The following is a 24,097-nucleotide window of genomic DNA, read 5'->3' on the forward strand; positions in this document are numbered from 1 at the left end:
ATTACTGCAATGTCCGCGTATGACTTAGTTAAATAAGTGCTCTTGTAAATAAAAAAAAAATGACCAGACGAGGTGGAGAATAGTACTTCAGAAGCATCATTATGTATTCATTTACTAAATGTCTAGTAAGTGCTACTGCTATCTAATTATTAGACATTTTTTTTTTAAGTATATTTAGACGGCACGCTCGCTCACCAAACTTCTGGGCCTGTCTTTCAAGTTCTGCGTTTATTACGGAGTCAGAAAATGGCCGCTTCTTGACTGTACCGTTATTTTGTGTATCGGTTGTTAACTTGTGCGAACTTATACTATAAGATATACTATATCTTGGCATTTTCAATTATACATACAGGATCCTTTATGCTTCAGCGTAAATTTATACATAAATTGAAACAGGGTCAACCGTTCTCAATTTCGTATACCCTAGCGTAATATTTTGCTCTTTCATATGCCTTTTGTGAAGTCTAGCTAAATTTACAGTATGAAGATACTTAAAACCACTGTGCAGCTACGAAGACATGCGTATTGATAATGGCCAAGCGCTTGATTTCCAATGTCTAATCATCCAATACATTCAATTTGCCCGCTTCATGGAAAGCTGCTCGAGCGAAAAGAAAATGCTACAAGGTTATCTTATATATATATATATATATATATATATATATAGATCCCTAGATGATATACCAACATATCTACCTAAATAAGGTTTAATTAGTATTATTGATACGTGTTCCTCCAAATCAATCACTCTTCATCTAACTTCCATTTGACAGCAGTCCACGATCAAATGATGCCACACTATGCGCGATCTTTGATACCATTGACGAATTCCAATCGCAAAACTTTTCCATTATATCCATCTATATCTGTCCATATTAGACCCTATCAGTGCAGTAGGATTGAGCAGCAGGTAGTCTTGAAGCGACACGAGAGGACCTGAATATGGATTCGTTTGCAGGACTGAGTTGTCGAAATGGTTTCAATAACAATATGGTCACAGCGGAAGTCAGTTGTCGCTGATCGACTTTTGGCTTATTGCCTTCGGCCGGTCCGTGGTTTATACTGTGAACTCTGCGATCGGCCTATAATCACGTCGGGTTTGCCATCATATTGTGTATGTTCGCGACGAAGCGCACTATCCGCATCAACATAAACTGTAGTACCAGAGAGACAATTGTGCGCGGCATTGAGGCAACTGTTGAGGGAAACGATGCCGCCTCTTACCTACTAAAAGAAGCATTAGCTACGCCACCGTCTCCACTGTTGCCAGCAGCAGCGGTAGCCTTCTAGCCGGCGCTGGTATTATACATGTGACGACGACTGCCGAACGCACCCAGCAACATCTCGTTTGCCCTTGTCGCCGTGTCAACGTTTGTTGACGGCTCTAGTAGCTTAGGCACGTTGAGTCCTCCCGCATAGCCTAGAGGGAGCAAATTAATCGACGGACGCTATCCGCGGATTTTAGGCGACGGCCTACATTACTGCACATGATAACTTTAGATTCTGTGGACCAGTCAATGAGTAGCCATGGCGATAAAGTACTTCCCTATGAAGTCTTCGTTTCAAAATGAAACTGCAAATTTACGCTTGCTTTTCTAGCCGCACCTGTGTCTATTCGTGCTTTAACGACGTCAATGGATTTAGCTTCATGTGACGCGTAATCATGCGCAGAAGTTTTTTGACTGGATAACAGTGACTGAGATTAACAGCAAGAGATTAGAAAGTCCAGTTGGAAGCAATACGCCATTTTTCAACTTGGAGATCCGATTTCACTTATTGATTATTATATTACACAGATATTTCGTGTAGCGTTAAGTACAGAATACCAACGGGAACCAGACAGGCGTGCGGGGACTGTCTGGGCTCGTTCTGAACCGTGTGCGTAAGTTGCGCCGGCAGCGAAGCACAGTTTGTTTGTATATCCTCGCTGTTAGACCAAGCAGATCACGTTTGCTTAACTTCCCTAATCATGAAATCATTTCGGAAGACTGTGCATTATTATAGGCAGGAATAGAGGCGCGCCCTAGCTCACAGTATGTGCATGCAATTAGTGTGTAATGTAAAATGCAAAAGCTACAACAAACATAACCGAAATAAACTTGCTACTTGTTCCCTTACCCCCTTTCCCTTCCTTCCCCCCGCGCCCCCCCAAAAGATAATTTCTGCAGAAAAATACGTACTGTGTAGTAGAAAGAGAGGTATGGTTGTGTTCAGTGACCGTCGACGGCACACGTTAAGTCGATACGGGGTTGGGGCCATGAGTGACCATCGTGTCTATCGAGTGCACGACGGAATGCTTTCAATTGTCCACGCGCAGTTGGATTTACATCGCCCCTGACACCATCCGTTATCAGAACTATCTCCGCTGATGATATCTGATTCCATATTCCAGAGTATGCTGATCAACAAGTCAGCCAGTCAGCTCGCCGTCAAAGAAAGATCTTCCGCTAATCTCGCTTCAGGTAGGTGCCACATCGGTTATCATATCAGTTCCAACTTTATTAATAGTTACTAACAACAGCAGTGGTAGTAGATGTATACACAAGCTGATGTAGAGCTTGTGAGTTTACCAATGACTGACTGACTATAACTGTTGAGAGCAACATACGCAGCAGTAGCAGCAACAACGACGAAAACGTTGCGACGTGAGAATAGCATATTTTATCAACGTTTTTGTGGCTCTTGTGAAGAGCATTAGTGTTCTTCTTCTAGAAGATCGGCGGGAGAGGCTCACAAAGAGATCTGTTTGGGGTCGATATAGGAGAGATCAAGGCAGGCAGGTGGGCAATATAACTTCAATTCAGTAACTACAAGCCCTATAGCATTATACGATTGTGACGGCATCGAACACGTGTAGGCAAAGAGTTTAGGTATATGCCAGGATGGCAACAGGCGTCAGACATTAAATCAGCTGTTTTATGCCGCTGTCAGCATGCTTTCATTACTGGGGTTATCTCAGTGTTACTACCGTGATCCGATTTGTTGATTTAACAGGTATTCCATTCGAAAACCCTATGGGTGAGTAGCGATGCCTCAGAGAGAATGAGTACGAGCAGACCACCAAATGTGTGCATATAAAATGTACGAGTTATCTATTTGTGTCCACTTGTCCGCTCAGAAACGCCTATCAAAGGCACTTCTGAGCTAGGAAGGCGCGTACGATTCTCACGCAGTCACACTGAGACCGCAATAGATGTTAAAAATATAACGCGTTACGTCCATATACGGCTATATATATTGTTATGGGTCGGCTCAATTTGCATTTTTTTTTCGTTATAACCGATATAAGCACGTATTTGATTCTGTCGCAAAAGATCCAGGATAATTAAACTCCAGCCCTAACTTCAACCGTTAGTTACTGGAAAGAAAGTTAACATGCATGTTTTCAGTACTCGCTGCAATTTCACTTGATGTCTTAGGCCAAAGTGACAACGCCGCCGCCGACGTCGCGCACGTAGCGAGGCTTTTGAGCTGTTCTAGCATACGGGACAAACAAATACAATAAACTTCTAGAGTACGCACAACATTTGTTTCAAAGCGTTCCACCCACCCTGTTGAAAACAAGTGTAATTTTCTATTTGTTAAAAGGAAGGTTCGTTCAAGGGGCAAGGCAATTCGTCATTATAGCCAAATCAGACGGTTAAGTTCTTCTCTATCAGAGTGTTTAAAAGGAGTTTCGGTCTAGCGCTTCACGTACTTCAATATTCAACATACAGCCAATTACCGAACTGTGAATATTGAATCACTTTACATGAGCAGTTTAATTGACAGCGTAATCAGCCGTTTATGATGAACAAACAGAGCGGCCTATGCGATATTATATCGCGGCGTCGTTCTTGTTTTTTCTTTTTATTCGTCTAACAAACGACGTGAATGATAGTTAAATCTCATAGAATCTAGTATTAGGATCCAGGTTATCCTTTTATTTGGTGGAATTGCGTCGTATAGGCAGGTCCAGTGCTGCCGGTCAACGAGGGGCAAACAACAGAGCGTTCCGAAGATAGCATTACCCAAGTTCGGTAGACGTTTTCCTCTTTCGATTGGTTAGCGTAAGCCTCATAATGACTTGAGCGATTGTAAAAGTCCACGATTTCATGTTCAACTAACGAGCGAATTAATTATACATAAGCTTCATTTAACAGACGTCTAGTAATAGGAGACGATAAACACCTTAGAGGACGAAGGTTGTCATGGATGCCCCACCAACGACCCGATGAAATCAAGCCTACGTAGCGATTACGATTGTTCAATTAGCTTGCGATGAAACGGCAGAGATCACCTGTGTAGTGCTTGCCCACTTGGCATCTTTCAAGTACGGCAACTAACCCCACAAAAGTTCAATCCTTTCTTCCGAGATGGAAAAATGCCGACGAAAATGAAAGAAACAGACGGACAGCCACACCGAGAGAAGCGGAAAGGATGCGAGAGGGTGGAGCTTCGTCTGATCGCCAACTGCAACCTCATATTAGAGAATCACACTACCGCACAGATGGGCACAGAAAGCTCTATCATATTTCTACGATCGGCTACGCAGTTGAGAGATCTCATTTCCAACGAGTATGGTGCTGCTACTATTGCCACAGATTCATTGGATCTAGGAAACACTTATTGTTAAAAGCTGCTCGAACGGCCATCCTATATATGGCCTCGTGTAAGTTTTGTTACGTCCACGCAAGACAGTAGAGAGCTCGGCAATAGTCGATGAAAGCCATAGGATCGGCGAGCGTCTTGTCCATCCATCAATTTCAACTAGAGTGCAGTTAGTTACTGGCTACAAGATGTGGTTGACTCAAGCATTGGCCGCCTGCTAACCTTCGATCCTTGTGGCGATCTAGTGGCGATCAGCCAATAGCAACCGTGTCAATACGACTAAACGTTATAGAAGTGTCCGAGAAATCACAACACAGATCGAGTTCTGTAACAACGCCACTTATTTCAGGTGCTTTCCCAACTAATTAAGTAGGGGGAGTAAGGGCGTTCATCATCATAACTAGATAAAATAGATAAACCAACTAATCGAAAGCTTAAACGGTCTTTTCATTCATATATATATATATATAGTTTGGTATCTTGATCACAGGTTCTCGGCGTTTGATTAAGGGTGAGATACTTTACACCTTCTATGTTCTCAGCGTGAACATCGTTTCGCCATTATAGATAGTATATTGAGAGTCATTCCCACAAGTAAAATTACCCATAGCAGAGAAGCTGAGTTAGCTTGAGCACATTGTTCTACGATTAAACAAGGCTCTTTCGAGTAGCAACGTGTTAACGCCATCATGTTGCTGGATTATGCAGGATGTTACCGCTGTCACGAAATGCTTGCAGTCAATTGTTTCTCATTATTACCCTTAAAAAATCACGTACAGAACAATAGAACAACTCTTCGTCGATATCGAAATACTTCGCGAAATGCCAGGCGCAGTGAGTCGTCGTCTCTGACGACCTCACTTGTTCGCGTGTACAGTTAGACGCGCGTATAGCAATCTGATTTTAAAGTTACATCGTCTCTCAGCAATTGGCAGATATCCAAATCTATACAAATATCCCCCTGGATTTCAAAAGGTTCGCTCAGTCTCGACGAGATAGCTTCATTCATAATCTCGATTAGTTGTACTAGCCGGCTCAATACGTTCAATAGCTCGACGCTGCTCAGCGCATATTTGTGATGCCTCAGATATTTTACCATTATAGTTTTGTCAAGAGTATATAAACCCGATTACCTTTCCCAGTCCTTTTACAGTTACTTTCATAAGCCGTAAGTTGGTATCGATCGAAAGCCATCGATGGCGTTATTGGCTGTTTTTAAAATTTCCAATTTTCTCGTGCTCTCAGCAAATTCGCTGTTAAACCTGCACTTCCCAAGGTTGGCTGCCTTATGCGTTTGTTACGCTTTAGACAGAGTTCTTTGTTATAGCATAGAACTGACACAGGCAAATGGTGTCGCGGTGACGCCTTGCATCTGTCATTACCTATTCGTTGTCATACGGCGGAAAGAAGACGCTGACACCTGAGTCACACTTAGGCCATTATCGGCTACACCTTGACAACGGCAACAACGGGGAAGAGATATAGTTGAATACGTGAAAATCGTCGATCTTGGGGGATTACAGAGTGACTAAACTGAATTGAAAGAGGAAAATGCAAGTTAATTCCTTGTCGCCAATTTTTTGATCCCCTCTAATCCCTTCCCAAGTAACTTTCAGCGTATTGACATTTTAACTGGCGTAAGTAATTGGTTTTACTCGAAGCTACTGCTCAAGCAACAATGAGCAATTGTGGTATAAACAGAATTTGTATAATGGAAAACTTGTTCTTTGTTCAGGCGTTATAACGGATTTTTGGCCATTATCGGCCCAGAGAGTCGGGGTCAATGGACGTCAGCTGCTCTATCCGTACTTGGAACTGAAAATGTTTGTATATGCTGATGATTACTGGTGGCCTTTGAATAAGTGAAACGCAATAGTCAGATGATCGCGTAGTGCGTACGTACTAAAGCCGGTCGTATATAGTTCTGATGAAAAGGAGATTAGCAAAAATGATTACCTGAGACTTTTTTTTTTAAGTTTCACGAGTAGCTAAGTCGAAGAGGACAGATTAAGACGGGACCACCACAGCCGTCAAGATAGTTCAGATATACGAAACTAATGCCGTAATTGGCTTAATTTAATCCATCTGTGTAGCCGGACATAAACGGAGGGAAACGGAATAATTTCGAAAAAAGACCAGCTCGCATTATGTAACGCTTCGTTCCGTATCCTGTACACTCTACGTACGGCGAGATAGGCGCACGAAACTAGAGACGCTACAAGTCGAAAGTATAATTGGCAGAAATTAAATTTCTTTGAGCCAAATCGTTACGTTGATGCATGCCTATTTCAGTGTCTAGCCTAGGCAATATGAAGGCGCTTAGTGTGACGACCAATTTGAGGCAGGCGAACCTCCACCCTTATCGATTCACAGAATGACGTCACTCATGAATGTCGTCCCTACAGCAGCATGGCACTGCTAGTGATTATGTCTCGAAAACAGATGCTTCTCTAGAGTAAACTGCTACAGCAAATGGTGGGCCGTAAGGTCAGGAAATAAAGTAGAAACCCGCGCCGAGTTAAATTAGACGATAACCTCCACGAACGTCACTGGGGCTCGGAAACTAGACAATGCACCCTCAAAGGGTCCTCTGCATTTGGGATTTTTCTTCTGTTCAGGAACAAGCGGAAACTGGCGCAGACGAAGATGATTATAGCGTCATTCTCGCTCTTGAACTTGCTGCTTTGGAAACCGTTTCGGTGAAGTGGAAAGTGGGAGTGAGTTACTTGGTGGGAGTAGAAGACTTAAAAAGGCTCGAGCGCAGCCACTGGGGCGCTCGTTTAATTCTTAGATGTTTCGGTGAAAGGAATAGTCATGGGGGCCACTGTCGTGCCCTCCCCCGTCGTTACTGTTGGCAATGTCTTTCGATTCGTGTGTTTGTTGTTGTTCTGCTGTGGCTGCGATTTCTGCGTATAGGATGTATTATGCAGATCACGAAAAGGGGTTACGGATACGAACAAGTTGCATACATTTTATGTAAATATAAAAGCTCAAGGGAAAGGGCGGACGAATGGAAGATTTATCTGTGTACGAAACAGAAGAGATTAGCTAGATACGTATTGACTGTAAGCGAGCTTGAACTACATATTGTGGCCGGAATCGATTGCATGTCTATATTGAGGATTCACGGTAGATAAAAGTAAAAGGAAAAAAAAAGGAGACAAACACTCGCAGCTTACTAGATTAGACGCAGCAACTGCGAGATAATATCTTAAATTGATTTCGAATACCCTAGTCGATAGCCGTAATCTCGAACTCTTGCTCTTCATATAGCCTCATAAGAAATACCTCTACATGTCCACTGAAGTCTACACGCGTATCTGTGAGACGTTCCGAAATAATCAGGTAGCCATGCGAATTGATAGAGACGTCGCGAAAACATGCGCAATGGTGAAACGTTAGTGCGAAAAACATGCATGTGAAAATTTGGTAGGACGAACACATTGTTTCAATGAGTATACAAGTATTTGAGTATGTGTTCCTATTTTATACGTTGTTTTCAATTACAGCTTTGAAGTCCAGTGCGTCGGGTTTAGGAAGTAAAGATCGTAAGCTGCAGCAGCCACAAGCAAGCAGCACCTTCTCTCGGAGTAATATCATACAGAATGTACAGACACTGCAGGTACACCATTTTCTCTAGATATGACTACTTACAATAGTGACTAATGACAGCTCACTCTGACGGATTGTGTTCTGTCTTAAGTAATCGCTTCGAACAGGCACAGATCTAGGCAAACGCATGAAAGGACATACGTAGTTCATATGACGACTGAGTCACAGATCTGCCTGCTTGTCTTGGACTAGGGAAATCCCTTGATTTAATCTGTCAGCATTCCTTAAGTTGATTTTTCCAAAAAAATAACCATTAACCTATTGGAGAATCAGTTTCTCATACAGGAGGCCTTCACAAATCTTCTTATGCTAATGCGCAAAATTGCTAACAGGTACCTTTCCCTCAACCATCCCCGTGTTTAGGGCGCTCTACGTAAATTCAGTAGAGCCGAATATACGAAAAGGCTGGTATCACAGCTACGATTCACAACATACAACGATATACGGGATTTGTCTCAGTCACATCGCATCGAATCATTTCAGGGGTACTCATACCAATAAGCTACCCCCATGCTCATCTCCCCATAAGTCGGCAAACGAGAAAACAAGCTGGATGCCAATTAAAATCGACTGCGCCAGAAGTTTGTCATCACTGTGCGACCCCTATCTTAGATAGGAGAAGGTAGTTCAGAATCATTCCTGTGTGTCGAGAATTTCGTTAGGACCGGAGAAAATTTACCGCAGGCTGATTTTCGAAACTAGAATTTTGGAGCCGAAACCATTTAGCCCCCCCGCCTCCCAGGAGCAACTCCTGAACTAGTTTAGCAATGGCTGTTCCGTTTTTCCCTCCGAAAAATAGAACAAAAGGATGGGGATGAGTGTTTCGTGGACTATCTTTTACAGATTATGGCGGCAATACTACGGGAGGAACTGGATTTATCTTTTTCAAAGACCTGGAAAATGTTCAAGTTAGGATAACGAGCCATTAGTGATAATCGAAAAATGCCAGACAGAAGCACTGGCTGACAGACCAGAAATGGTATTGATTTCTCTAAATCTATATTAGTATATGGTACCTGTACAGCTAAAGAATGATTGCCAGTTTTTTTTACTAAATGCGGCAACCATGAGACATTTGGTTTGCAGGCAACGTCTAAAGATGTCAATCAAAGCATGCATGTTTTGTTTAGCCTTCCCATGAAGCTCGCACAATAATCGTGTAGATGCGAGCCTATATATGCACAGAATATGCGCTCTTACATAACGTAACCTCCATTAATGCCCTATCGCCTGAATGCTTTGTTGTTCGATTCAAATCCGAAGGAGCTCAGGCTCAGCGCTAACATATTATTCCTACGAATAGACACAACTATAATTTGAACGAAGCAAATGTTGTATTGAACTCCTCTATTTTTATGGAACTCGTGAGAGAAAACAGATTTCCGAGTTACTACGGGCCGCATCTCTGCGGTATTGATACAAATGTGAAAACAAACATATATGAAACTGTCCTATTTTTTCGTGGCATAGGCTATATGTTTCTATTAAACAGCGATAATTCCCTACACTTACACTCGTTTGCTGTGGTTTTCCTTTTCAGAACGACACCACAGGCGGTTCTAGCAAGGAATCGTCGCCAAGGTTAGGTTCAAGCTTAATCGTTTGAATTCGTACTACAATATGACAATAGAGATCTTCTGACTTACGAAATACACGAACTGATAGCTATATCTATATATAATGATACTGAATATGAAACGTCACGATAAATAGGTTAGTATTACTTGTAGACCTTGGGGCAGGACCAGCAGTGAACAACAAAACGCCATAGTCACTATTACTCGTATGTGAAGCTTGTGCCAGTGGCACATTAAATTTAACCGAATGTGTAATTGTCCGAACTTTTGTATATATATATATATACACGGAAGCAACGGCAACTGTCAGAGGAAAATAGTCCTCTAATTTATGTGGTGGCTAGTCGGAGATATGCGGACTACGAACGGATCTTGGGATTGGCAATGGAACCATGCAGTCTCGCTGAGGATAAGTTCGGCGTTTAGGTCGGACGGTCCCATTTGGGCAGCTGTTATAGAATATGCTAGTCTGCCGAAAAAGAAATCCGTAGCATTCCTATTTCCCCTCTACATAAGCCAATTACACTTTAACGGGAGGTATGATAGCGCGCATGAGGTAAGGACAAAGGAAAGACATTGATGAACCTTTACGTTAGCACAAGAAGCGTATGGTGCAAATGGCCGACGGAACAAACGCTCTACCCCGCAATTACCGAAAAACGAGCACCTTACACAGGGGCTGATGCTTACCTATCATAAGGCATCCGCGTACTTGTGTAACATCTAAGAAAACTGGCTACTTCCATTTTTCATAATCACCGCCAGCGCTTTTCATTCGAGCTATAACCGGTATAGTCAGTTGTATGTGTTGTGGACACACTTTTTCTCTCTACCGAAAGCTGCACGGCCACTCCTGAGATCCTAGCTACATGCAACAGTCGCCTGAGTATAATAATCGATTGCCATACTGATGTCTTCGTACGTGCTAGGTTTTGGTGCTAAGGAACTTGAATGTAATAAACCTACGCTGTTCTACGATAGCCGTTGCCGAATGCGAATTAAACTAACACAGGGTCTGGCAAAGATTACGATACAATAACGAAGCCATATCGGAACAATGGCTAATTAAACAAATTCAAGCCTCATTCGAAATGCTGCCGATACCCTTTCTGTACATATGTACATGCTGTTTGTTACAAAGCAGCTAATTCCCTGTACAAAGCGAAAAGCTAGCATTGCAAGCCTGAGTTTTATAACCGATTGTGCACTTTGCAGTGCTGGTTCATGCTGTGACGAATCCATAATATAGCGATTATCTTATTTGTCGCCTTAAAGACGGAAATCGTATGTTTCAATATGTTCGTTGATTTCCTATTAGTATTGGCAATCGGCACACATGGCCTGATCTATTTAAAGCTCAAAAATGTATAATAGAAGTAAAAAAAACAAAAAGATTATTGTAAGCTTAAAAAGCAAGCAGAGCTTTTATTGCACACGTTTTAGTATTTTCCGCTTAAACAAACTCTTAAGCGTTTAACTGGCCAGCCACTGCCCTAAATCAATGTGATCAATATTTCCAATAATTAGTACATCGACAGATTTATATATAATGTATATATATAACCAAAAAAACCGACTATATATAACCAAAAAAAATATTCGCGAAAGTTTAGTAGATCACTTAAACGATCATCTCGATTTGCTCTAGCTAACTCCGAGTTGCTTACCATTCTCATAAAACATACAACGCAAAATCGGCCTAATTGCCAATAGATCTTCAACAAACTTTTTCAATGTGAAATCACTAGTATATGTTACGTTACAACACTTTACCATAAATGATCAGGTCTCTTTCACTAACATGGGCAGTCCAAGGCGAAGGTCTGCTTTACTTTACATGGCGGCCATTTTTTTTTATATAGAAATTTGATTTGAGCACACTTGACAACGCGATAAGTAGAAACACCAATGTAGGGTAACACATAGGGCCAGCTGCATCTAGCTATATTCCAGTCCTAGGATAATTTTTACTCAGTTCATTACTACCAGTAAAAGTTCACCAGTAGACAGAAAAATGCCTGCTTTTATTTAATTTGCCACTGATAATCGAAGTAAGATGCCTTCTTGAGGTGCTCATTATGCCATCGAATTTCCGATCCATTGAGCAACGAGGCCGTATAGTAATTCAGAGTTTACTCTTCTTATACGATTAGTGAGCCAATTTGCCCGACAAGAACTCGTACGACTCACCACAAAATGTCGCCATTTTTTTCTACTTGCTGTTCGTTAGTGAAAATGTCCATAGGTCGTCGAGTTACTTCACTCCGTGCTTACTGAATGCCAAAAAAAGATCTCAAAGAAATTGAACGATGCGTGGGTTTTGAGTACGTGTGACGTCCAGTGAAGGCTTCTCTACCATTCATCATCACTGGATGGTGGCGAGCAGTAGTATATTGACGAATTAGCAGTGAATTAAATGATGAAATTATATCATTGTTTTGTTTCAAGTTTTGCCTTAAATGCAGAAAGCTATGCAAGACACTTCCGCAAGCAAACGCGGCGATACACGTCTCTACTTATCTATAAACCGGACAAAAATTTGACACCTTAAAAGAAAACGTTATCGAGATCATTAACCACAAACATACTAAATTTACTAATCGGGTCGCTTTTAGTTCGACTCGAAAGCCCCACGCCCCCAGTGGGGGTTACTCTCAGTGGAGGCGGGTGGCCACAAAACTTGGGGTCAAGTAAGTAGCTATCGACCGAAACCGTTATCCGAATCTCTTGAACCGGAATGATCGAACGACAAAACGACAAACGAGGCAGTGAATGTTTGCCGACTGATGGCCTTATCTGAAAGTTACTTACTGTTCATGTAGAAGCCGTTCCACCTGCGTTCTGCCAGCTAACCTTTGACTAATACTATCATTAGAATCATTGTTAAATGCTATTACGGCTTAGTTTACCTGTAAAACATACGATGGACCGAGGCAGGAGGTCAACAAACATTTGACGTCTCGTTAAGGCTGCATCTGAACTTGCCGCTATCCCACAACCATTATGCTAGTTGCCCCACAATCCTCAGCAATGCAATCTACCAATACCTGATATCACTGATGCCCTCATGTCCACGAATACCAGCACCATTTCTCGTACAATTTCACACCATTTTCAAAGTTATATTTGAAAAAAGGAGATGATCACTTGCGAAACTTGTACTTTATGCAACTGTCTTTTTTTATGGTGGGCGTATAGAACTTACTGATTGCTTATCGCTTATCAGGTATGCACATGATAAATTATTTGTAGCCTATGCGTCTACTGTAGTTAAATACGTCATTGTAAACCTTTGTCTACCGTGTTAACATGTCTATTCTTTGCGGTCGTAATATAATTCGCCAGAAAATTTGCATTGTTGTTAGTAGAATGAAATACGTTGTATTTCTGTTAGACTTTCATATTGTATTGTGGAGTTGTTGTCACTTTTGACGGCACTGTGTCCTGATATACTGGCTCCCTTACTTACGAATGTGAGCATCGATTGCCGTCGATACTTAATAGGAAGTGATGGACCGATGACAGTCAAGCCGGTTCGAATTCATTTAGAGTAGATACGCTCTCTTCCAATATTTCTTTCCAGTCTCGTTCTCCCTGTCCAACTGTCATTTAAGCGGCTTGTTCAGCCGAAATGGGCTTGAGTCTGCCATCAGTCTCATTGCTTCCTCCAGCCTTTCTTCGAGAGAAAGATTTCATTAGCCGTTGGTCCGAGCCGCCTGAGCGCCTGACGAACAGTAATAGATCGTTGTGTTAGTTGCTTCAGATCACTTATTCACAACTTACCTCCATTGCTGCCTGTCACTTACTTCGCCTCTCTTCATCCAATGATTTTGTCTGCGGCCTCATTTCTAAACGCCAGCCAATTTCATGTAGACGTATGGAAAGACTCTTCGTCAGTATACATTTTCCGTGACAGTTTCCTCTCTCTGCTATCCTCATTTAATTTTTCGTCGTAAAACGCATGTGATGCTATAAAATTATGATAGCACTACTAGATAAACGATAACTCCTCTAATTATTAAAATCTTATCGCTGCAAATAAAGCGAGAGAGGAGAGAGAGAGAGAGAGAGGGAGGGAGTCAAAATTATCGTTACACGTGCCCCTATCAGGGCTCGTGTGTTGAGCTTCCTGAAAGACCAGAGCAAAATACGTTCAATTGATTCTACGGGCAGTATCATTTGTTCTCCCTGTCGGGGGTGTCGGACTGTGCTCAGTTGTGCTCGAAATCAATCAGTCAAAAAATGCATATAGTTCAGTTATTATCTGATTGGGTAGGTGCTCTGTTTCTACGCCATCAAATGTCAACTGGTTTTAATAAATGAAGTTTTCACTTTAAAAATGTGAGAGCTTGGTTAATGTCAGTTACACACCTCCAATGACAGGTGTACCATTGCTCTACAACACGAACCCAAACGTAGTCTTAGAGATAACTAAGGTAATAGCGGTTTCTCTACGATTCTACTTTTTTCATAGCAACTGCAAACAACTATAATAATCTTCAACTCTAGATCTATCTCAATAATCTTCAACGTGAATTTTCTTGCAAAAAAAATACAATAGCATAATAAAGTTAGCACACAGCGTTGATCAGCCAAGCGATTCGTGTTATATCGAACGTACTTTATTCATTCATACACGTTGATTGATTTTTCACACTTCGATATGAAAAACACGTGTGTGTGTGTGTGTGTGTATACATCATCAGCTATCCCTACGCGTAGGTCCTTCGTAGTCATGGGTTACGCGTTCCTATTCCTCACCAGTTGTGCTTCCAGATGCCGCTTATATCCTAAGTTACGAACTTACGATCATTTTCTATGTATATACGTGTTATTCTTGTCAGTTAACCACGATATTCTCAAGTTCGTCACGCACAGTTTAGTTATATTTTATCTTTCAATTGCCCGTTTCTCGGCGTAAGTTCTTCGTTCTGTCCGTGGCAATAAAGCTATACACAATCGATGTGCTGTGTTTTCCGCTCAAAATCATATTCTCTAATATATATATTGTTTTTTTTTTTTTTTTTTTATTAGATATATATATATCTGATAAAAAAGAAATGTATATGTATATAGGGTCCGTTTTTGGCCGGTTACACTGACTGGGCATCTGTATGTCTCTCTCTATGAGCTCCGATCGCCCATAAATGAAAGGTGATCATTTGTCCATTAAAAAACTCTTTTTCCTACCTCAGATGCCAACTTTCGTGCTCGTTATATATGTACATCAATTGTTGCTCTTTTGAATCCATCGACGCAATAGGAACTGTCGGCCCTGTTCTATCGACGCTAGCCTAAAACAACTCACTATCTTGCCATGATTGAATATCTATTACATTGTTTGTCACTTCGATTATGACAGATACTACGACACTGGCACCAATAGCCGCTAGCTTTTGGACGAACGCCTTCATAGTCTTTGAACCGGCATCTGAAACATAATAGACCTCTCGTTAAACGCACGAATGGTTATCACGTCTTCCTATAAAAGCCCGCCATCTTTAAAAATATCAAAAATAACAGGAACAGTCTTTCTACTCGACTTTATTTGATATATATTTGTTCCGATCAACTAAACGGGCATGTGGTCGTTAGAAATTTCATCATAGCTATGACATGGATATTTATAGAGCGTAGTAAAAAATTCAGTTGGGTTGGCATTTAGGTTTTATTCTCACTTTTTAGTATAATAAAATCTAGTGCAATACCTCCCCAAAACAAGGCTGTTCATTGTTAAGGCTGCGCAAAAAAACCGTGCCCAGAGAACGGCGATAACAGGTGGGATTTCAGCGTTACACGCTAAGTGAACGTGTTTCCTCGAATTTATTTCAACTCATGGGGCATAACTTAAATTGCCCACAATCTGAAGCACGCAAATTTACATGCTTCATCTATATAGACACATATACACATTTCTTGCACAGTTCTTCGCGTACCTGAATTCCCTAGAACAATGTCTCAACAAACACTGATTTTCTCCAATGTAGAATTTGCACAATTCACTAACACCCCCATGTGTCATCAATGAATTTGTCTCTTTTAGGGACATTGATTTTATTTATAAAAACATGTCTACAATAACCATTTCTGTATTTTTTTTATGTAGCAAATAGATGATATATAGTTTTTATTAATTGTCGTGACGCATGCACGTACGGTCGTACTAAGCAGGCTGGATTGTTTTTCTCATTTTTTTTTTCGTTTTTTTTTTTTTTGTTATTCGACGATGCTAGCTAGCATCCACTCAATAAGCTGTCGGTTCATGTTATTAGATGTATATCACCTACATTCATAACCATGGTCTTATTTGTATTAGAATAGCGGTAGTGGAACATTATGTAAGTAGACTTGCTCCAGAATGGTCGTCAACATGTGGTGCACTCAGACGGCCAAATGTAACGCCACAGCGCTTAGCTGATTGATACGTATGTTTAATCGTTTCGTTGCGTTGTCCCTATAGGTAGAATGTTTTACCCCATTTCATCGTGTATTATTGACTGATTGATCTGACCGATATGAACTCTGTTAATTCAACTGCGCATGAGTTGCGCGATCGCAACTGAGGGCCTGCTGAAGGCTCAGCCTGTGAAACAATATCATAACCTTATTATGATACTCTTTATATTATGTGACTGAAAATTATGACTATGGCTTGCTGCTCTCGTAATAGAAATGAATCTTATCGTCCCTTCAGGATGTGAATGAAGTGCAGGGTCGATAACGACAAAACGTATCCGATGTAATTGGTGGCTAGCTTGCGTATCATATTATTATAATGATGAAAAACAGTTCAATGAAGACTTTAATTGAAACCTATCTGTCAATTAGTTCTGCGGCGAAAGGCAGTGGCACAACGGGAGAAGAGCTGGACTCGCCGCATGGACCGCATGGAGCGGATATGGCGGAATTGTATGCTGGGTCTCTGAATTTCCATGAGCCGGGTTCAGCCTCGATGGAATCGCTCGACTCTGGTAGCCAGGCGTTAGAGGAACTCATTGGAAGGGATCTCGATGATCCGATACTGCGACTACTTGATGACGAACCATCCCAATGGAGTGTCACCGTTGACAAAAAGGTAAGGTACATAGAAACAAAGTCCAGCTATAACTATACTATTAACGACTCGCCACCTACATCAGAGGTGACTTATCGAGGTTTTCATTGATATAGATTTCATCAAATTCAGTCCATATATGTGACTTCACATCGATGTTCCTTGGCCTAATCTCTGCCGGTTCTACCGGTTGTAAACGCTAGCAGTGTTGTGTAGCCGATACTTGCGCAACAAAGGGAACACGGATAGTAAATGAATAGGCCGATAGATTTTTATCAAAAGTATACTCCTATATGAATGGCCATGATCTTAGAACTCCTAGTCAGTATCTACTAGGTGAATTTAGATTCAGTTATATTAGTGTAAAGAAACAAGGTCCACGGCGACGCATCCGACTTGTTCTGTGTACGATGCGCACATAAGCGTGATTCAGCATTCGACACCGAATGAGCCCCGGTCAACGTACGAGCTAATACGAGCCATCACCGTTAGAGACGAATAGGCCGCATTACGTAGGTACTGAAGCAAGGGAGCCGCGGAAGAACGTGATCTACCCATTGATAGCGCACGCTTTCGCTAGATATAAACGACAAGACCAAAATCTCGTGTACGGAGATGCAGTATGACTGCACAAAAAATCATTTACATTGGGCGGATTGCCGTCGTGGTTTCGCTTAGGCATAATAGAATTACTACCCCAACTCGATGCGGATACACTCCGTTGCTGTTGCAAAAGCGTCTATCTGAGATTTATGCTACAATACATGACTGCAGACAATGGCAAACCCAGACCAGCGGCTAGAAAAACGCCACAAAGTAATAAGTACTAGTGTGCCTTCATTGAAATTGGGCGCATATATATATAATCGTAAGGAAGCGATCTTACAAGAACTTTTCCATTAGCGAATAAACGTAATACTTTAAATAGCTGATGAAGTTTCTTTACTGTATGTTATGTACAAATCATTTCTGTACGTGCAAGTTTTCATGCACACATACACAGTTCAAAAGTGACCTGTAGATTTAGACCCAAGAAAAGACATTTGTATTATAGTCCAAAGTAGATTAGCAGCGATTAACATGATGTTTCGAGTTTTACGTCAGTCTGGTGAAACGAAGTCTGCCAGTCTGTTTCCGCCTTCGAACCTAACCCATAGCGTTTCCCTTAGGGAGTAGGCAAATACGTTATTCACTGAGTGATTCCCGGGCAAATAGAGAATGTCAGTCACTTAGCTATTTCAACCGAAACGTATGGCGACACTGCAATGGGCGGGGCACCAACGAGACAGACGGCAGCGTGCCGCAGCTCATTGGTCAGACTACCGCTGTTCCGTTAGGTAATGGCGATCAGTTAGTTTATTCTGCCTCTTTTATATGGGTTTCAAATAAATAACCAATGTTTGTATAGCTTGCTTGTTCTAGACTGTACGAAACCTTGTAAAGATGTAGGCGGCAATCTGATTGGATGTTCCGAAATTTTGGCTTCTATCACATTTCAATATACCGTTAGTGCGCATACAAGTAAAGGATTTACTATTAATTCGAACCAAATAAGAGCTAAAGGAATCGTAGCTATTGCATTCTGGGATTTTTACTCACTCTGATAACTTGTTGACCCTTTGTTTAGTGGCCTATAATGTCGGCTGAGTGTCTGTAACATTTCTCACGAAATAGGCATCGTATGATAGCTTTCCTAATGTCTAGGTCAATTCTGCGTCTCAGACGCCTAGAAAAGCCAAGAATAAATGGGAAGCGGCACGGTTCACGGTGAACTTTCCCGTCCGCCTCACTTCCTTAGCCATTTGAAACGTATATTCAAATATGTCTCCTGTTGTTTTCTTTTCAATTAGCTGCGTTGCTCTGTTATGTATCTTAGCTTCGTCGTGCGACCATATCTACCGCTTTCATATTGAAACCACGGAACACCATCGACGAATCCAGCCATCAACGGGCTCAAAAGCATTGGCGATTTATACAGACTGACTCCGCGTCCGTCAATGTAGCACTTGTAACAGGTTTCGCGTCTAGATACAGAGTACGGCACTTAGATTGGGAGCTTTCTCATGCGTAGTTTCTAAAACAATCTAAATAAAAATAGATGTTTTAACAATTTTTTTATACGTGCAAAAAGTTCCGTTTCTACCGTCGAAGCGTTTATCCAATTTAACTTCCATTCATGGCGCTTAGAACTTCACTGGAGTCGGCTCATTTCGAATGTTTTCTTTGTAAATATGCAAACACCTTGTTGGCAGCTTAAATGGGCAACTCGACGTTGCCCTATCGAGACTTCTCGGTCAGTAATGCCTTATATATATCTGACAGGTTCAAATATGGGCTGCCGATTTATAAGCCGATCAAAGCCCCGCATTAACCGGCTTATAAACCTCTTCGTTTCAAAACGCATAAGTTTTGCAGCTTTATGCGATGACACATCACTTCGTGGTTGAAAAATCCAGCTAAACTTCTTTAATATTGCATCTTCTTTCTGAAAAAGTGCTCAGGAGACCAAACTGAGAACATGAATTTTCGTCGGAAATCTGCTTTTATCTAAAATAGACGGGCCCCTTTGGTTGTACGCAAACCGGTCATAATTTCTGGAACGTATTTTTGAAAACGACAAAAAATAAATTTTCGGCACGGAAGAATTAAAAACGGCCTGCTTCATTCTTAAGGTAACTGAATAGAAAACAGTATCGTTGAAATGTTTTATCGTCCTCAGGGAGTATCTGTTGGGCTTACAACATATAACATGTACATTTACATCAGATTTCTCACCCAAACATTATCAGAAATGTAATTCTGGTTTGCAGCGATTAACTTGGGTCTGCACTGTTTTTTTTTTTTCTCTACTGTGGATATTTTATTGTTGTGCTAGGACCGGTTTCTACTTGTTTTGCAAGCGCACACTTATTTCCAACATAGACACTGTCTATCTAGGAGTATCTGATAAGTTCATTATCTTGGACCTATACCAAGATTTGTACTGCGCCTGGGAATAGGACAATTGCTAACTTTCGCTTAACTTCCAATGCGCTGTTGTTTGACACATTCGATTTTTTCATTTGGTTGTAAAAAAATTGGCTCTCTAAGTTACGGGTAGTAGCAGATGAGCGTATTCCCGTTGTGTCACAGTTTCACCCAGTTAAGTGCTGTACCGTATATGTAAAATGTGATGCTTGCAAGTTAGGCAAGACTGCTTGTTGTAACGGACATATGCTTATCCGCTACTCCTGGCATCATCCGAAAGCTAGTAGAGTTTTTCCAAAGCAAAACAAGGAACTTGGCGAAAAGCAATGCGTTATATCCGGAATGTGGCCGAAACTCAGCTAGTACTCAATCTTTACGCGCTGTTCGACCACCTCTGGCAAGATTTGTTATTCGAGTTCCCATACGGGTTCAGAAGAATTAAAGGAAGACATTCATGAAACGATTCTCAATAGATTTTAAATCAAAAGAAACGGCGCAAAAAGTCATTTTTACTATAGCTAAGTGGTGCTATTGAAATTAGTAGCTATTTTAGATAGAAAAAAAAAACAACATCAATCACTGATTGGGGTCGACCAGACAAGCCTCAACAGTTAATCATTTCGGGACTGCGTTTTTGCATCTTTTGAATTTTCGAGCTGTATTAGTCTCTGATTAGTTTTCTGATCTTCGTTTTTTTTATCAGGCTAAAATTTAGTAAACGTTTGATCGTATTTAATGTGTTTGAGCGACGTTTACATAACCTGTTCACATAACTTGATGACGCATGGCTAGTTCGAAAATGTTATTTGCAGATTAAAGAAGAACTATTTTATAAAGAGCTTATTGGTACTTCTGGACTCGAAAGTGTAATGGTGGTTGTGTTGAATAAACTATGACCGTTAAAACAAGAAAAATGCCCAATTTATCCTGCGTACTCTAATGTAACTACTTGCGCTACTCTCACGCCCATGGCCGGGTTTCAAAAAAAGGCGTTGAAATACATTTCAGGTTGGCTTAAAGTTTTATGCTAATGGGATCTTGGGGGGCTGAGTAAGCCGTTCACACGAAACAAACGGCTGGACACCTACTGTTTGTCTCTAGTCGTCCGTCAACCATGTGAAAAAATTTGCTTGACTTTGACGGTCATAAAGGAAAAGCAGTGAACGAAACAGTTTTGTTTATGAGTGGTCGGCGAACGGTGCCCCCTCCACGATAGCGTATATGGCTGTACCGCAAGCCACACCAATTCGTTTTCTTCGCCATGTAAATTTAGTAGCCCCAGTTGTTAATCTGTTTTGTTAGCACAGATGAAATTTTAGCAGTAATCGAAGTATATCGCACAGTGTTATTTTTTGCTTTTAATTAATAAACTTTTGTTTTCCCTTGACTTTTCGCTATTCCACGAGCCCTATTTTCGAGCGACGTATGCAGGGTTGACATCTACGGAAAGCGCGAGGGCGCTAAACGCGAACATGGTTACGATGGCAGCGCCGACGCTGTACAGCGTCTGAAGGGCGGGCGGGAGTTTGGCGAGCGTCATCTGTCTTGTTGTTTAGGTCGAAAGATGTGTCCGAATTTTTCAGAAACTAGCCTTTGTTTTTAATAAGACACGAGTTGGCTTTTTACGTTGATGGCGGAATTCATGCATAAGCCACCTGCCACAGCGTTTGATATACCGCCAACCTAAGCATTCTTCTCTGTGTGTTCTTTTGTTTATAGTACTGATGGCGATAGGTATTTTAAACGTTATACATATATAATATTTCTTAGCATTTGTCATTTAGATCATTTAGAAGAGAAAGTATGCGCTGATTAGGGAATGCAGAGCTGGGAACAAGACGGGTCATTCGCGACCATGGCGTAACAGACAAACCATGAGTTCGGATTTATGATATAGCAATTAGCAGTATGAACGATATAGCAGTATTGAATGTTTCTGAGTAAATGTATTGGGTTTATTTTTGTGAATAAGCTTTACGCGGACCAGAGTTGACGATGGACTAACAAAAACGGTTCATGAAAATACTTTTTTTTCTATACTTTCACCCAGTTGAGATACTTCGAATATAAACTGTATGAGGTGTAATTCCAATAGGTCGTGTCACATACATTTTCCTCAAACAAAATTGCACGCACAAATACTTTATAATAAATACAGCCTGAATTGCGCTTCTTACTGTTATTACCATTACTAGAAAGCCCATTTGGTAATATGTCGAAATTTGAGCTGATAGCTAAGTGCCTATTAAAAACAACGCCCGATTGATGGCCGTTGATGAAATGAGTTGACTGATATAGACATTGGATCAATCAACGAAACGTATAGCAGTTTTGGCTGTGTGATCAAATGTGGGCTTTAAAAGCGTAAAACCCAACAGTCACGTTTTCCGTAGCGTGTCGTGCGGCTGTGCACAGATCCTACTACATTTTCATCGTGCGTCGGGCACCCTGCTCGCCTGCGAACTTGCCTAGTTCTTGTACAAATATGCGATTTCAATATATAAGCAACGTTCGCCAGTCGGTTCATGTCGGTATCATTGATCTGTTCCAACATGCGCCGTTCCCTGCCTAAGGGACGTTCGATACCAAGCTAACTTCTCAACACTAGCTCCAACTGCGTCACACAAGCGCGTTTTTCTAAGCTGGTCGTGTGTCAAGCTAATAATCCTAACCGAATTAAAACGTAGGTCGCGGAAACGCTAAAAGCGGCAGTGGACGCGATTGATATACGACGTTTTCTGTGACGCTGTGGCTAAATGGAAAAACGTGTAAATTTTATCCAAATGTCGTTGTAATATATTTAGAAGCAGGCGCCTCCGCCGCTTCTCGTATCATATGGACTATGCGGCGCACTACTGGCTGCCCATTTCGCCAGCTAACCGATATCATCGGCCACAAAGCGAAGTTCGCTACAAAATAGTAAAATTCAATGGGCTTAGGATTTGTAGATATAGGGTAAAAGGTGCTAGATTGGGTTGAAGTCCGTAATAGTTTATCCGTAATGTTACTTAATATGACATTAGATTGGGTAGATAGATGTAGAATCTCATTTTGTATCATCCAATTATATTTGGATATGAAGTACGCGCAACTATGCTAGGAGAATAGAGAAGTAGAATCAAAAGGAATTCATCAAGAAGATGGTAAGTGCTTTATTTACGTTTTATTATGAAAGTGTAGCGATAACGTGAAGGTATGATGGTAATCGGGTAGTTGTTATCACCTATTGAATTCAATTGCAGGTCGTCAAGAAACTGAAAGAGCGAGATGTCAAGCGACAGGAAGCTATATACGGTAGGGGCATTTGAAGCTTTTTTGATTGATATGCTCACATTGTTCCAACTCTGTCCGCCTTTCTAACTAGAAAAGGATCGCTGAAATGGCCAACAAAGTATCGGCAGAATACCGACCTAAACAAACTGCTTTTTCTATTTTAGAGCTCATCTTGACCGAAAAACATCACTGTGTCACCCTCAAGATAATGGAAAAGGTATAGAAAAAGATCACTGAGCCCCATATGGTTCCTACACGGCGAGATGAGTGTATATATATATATATATATATATTGATTGCTGAAAGCTACTTCCGTGCTAGCTTTTTAGCGTTCTCCGTATTAGTATACTAAGATCCTTGCTTGACACTCGTGTAATATAAGCATTTTCTAAAAAGCTTATTGCCTCTGTCATATTGGTGTCAATCCGTTAGATCTACATGGATCGCATGTGTAACGAACTCCAGCTTCAACCAGAGATGGTGAATCGAATGTTTCCGCGTCTCGCTGAGCTTCTGTCGTTCCATTGTACGTTCCTCCTTTTGCTCAGGTCAAAGCAGGCACAGGCGAACCCCGACAACCAGACCATTGACACCATCGGGGACGTCCTGTTACAGATGGTAAACTAACGATCATTTTTTTTATCCTGCTTTCGTCAAATTTGTGATACGTCTGACCAAGCTTCTGCATTTCATATATTCTGTAAATGCTTGAATAATAGAGAGAATTTAGGTTTCGTGATACCTTTTGTAAGCTACAATTAAAACACTGCATGATTAGTCTGCTGAACGAAGCATTGCCATTATTATTACGAGCGCACTAACCCGTTTCGCAAGCGTCTTTCAAATATGAGTGAAATACTCTTCAGTTTTCATTAAATCTCTCTAGCGTTTTCATATCTGAAGAACGTGATTCGATATTTGCGATCTACGTCTTCAACGCAGCCTCTCCGTCGCGCTGTCTAAAGCTTATTTCGCCGTTTATCTGGTTACTGATGGTCTGCAGCTAAAGCCAGTCGGTTCATTA

The 24,097-nt window shown here is 41.2% G+C and overlaps 1 protein-coding gene across 1 annotated transcript in view; it reads left to right on the forward strand.

The window, feature by feature from the left end:
- The window catches only part of cyst (rho guanine nucleotide exchange factor 18 cysts), a 91,145-nt gene that overhangs the window by 45,308 nt on the left and 21,740 nt on the right, over window positions 1-24,097 (forward strand). Inside the window, exons 10-16 of the mRNA XM_086971561.1 lie at window positions 2,393-2,462; window positions 8,100-8,212; window positions 9,743-9,783; window positions 16,608-16,854; window positions 23,043-23,094; window positions 23,238-23,290; window positions 23,506-23,691. Of these exons, the coding sequence (XP_086827687.1) occupies window positions 2,393-2,462; window positions 8,100-8,212; window positions 9,743-9,783; window positions 16,608-16,854; window positions 23,043-23,094; window positions 23,238-23,290; window positions 23,506-23,691 (762 nt within the window). The remainder of the gene's footprint in view (window positions 1-2,392; window positions 2,463-8,099; window positions 8,213-9,742; window positions 9,784-16,607; window positions 16,855-23,042; window positions 23,095-23,237; window positions 23,291-23,505; window positions 23,692-24,097) is intronic.

This window comes from Varroa jacobsoni, unplaced genomic scaffold, assembly GCF_002532875.2.
Source record: "Varroa jacobsoni isolate VJ856 unplaced genomic scaffold, vjacob_1.0 scaffold_132, whole genome shotgun sequence".
NCBI lineage: Eukaryota > Metazoa > Arthropoda > Arachnida > Mesostigmata > Varroidae > Varroa > Varroa jacobsoni.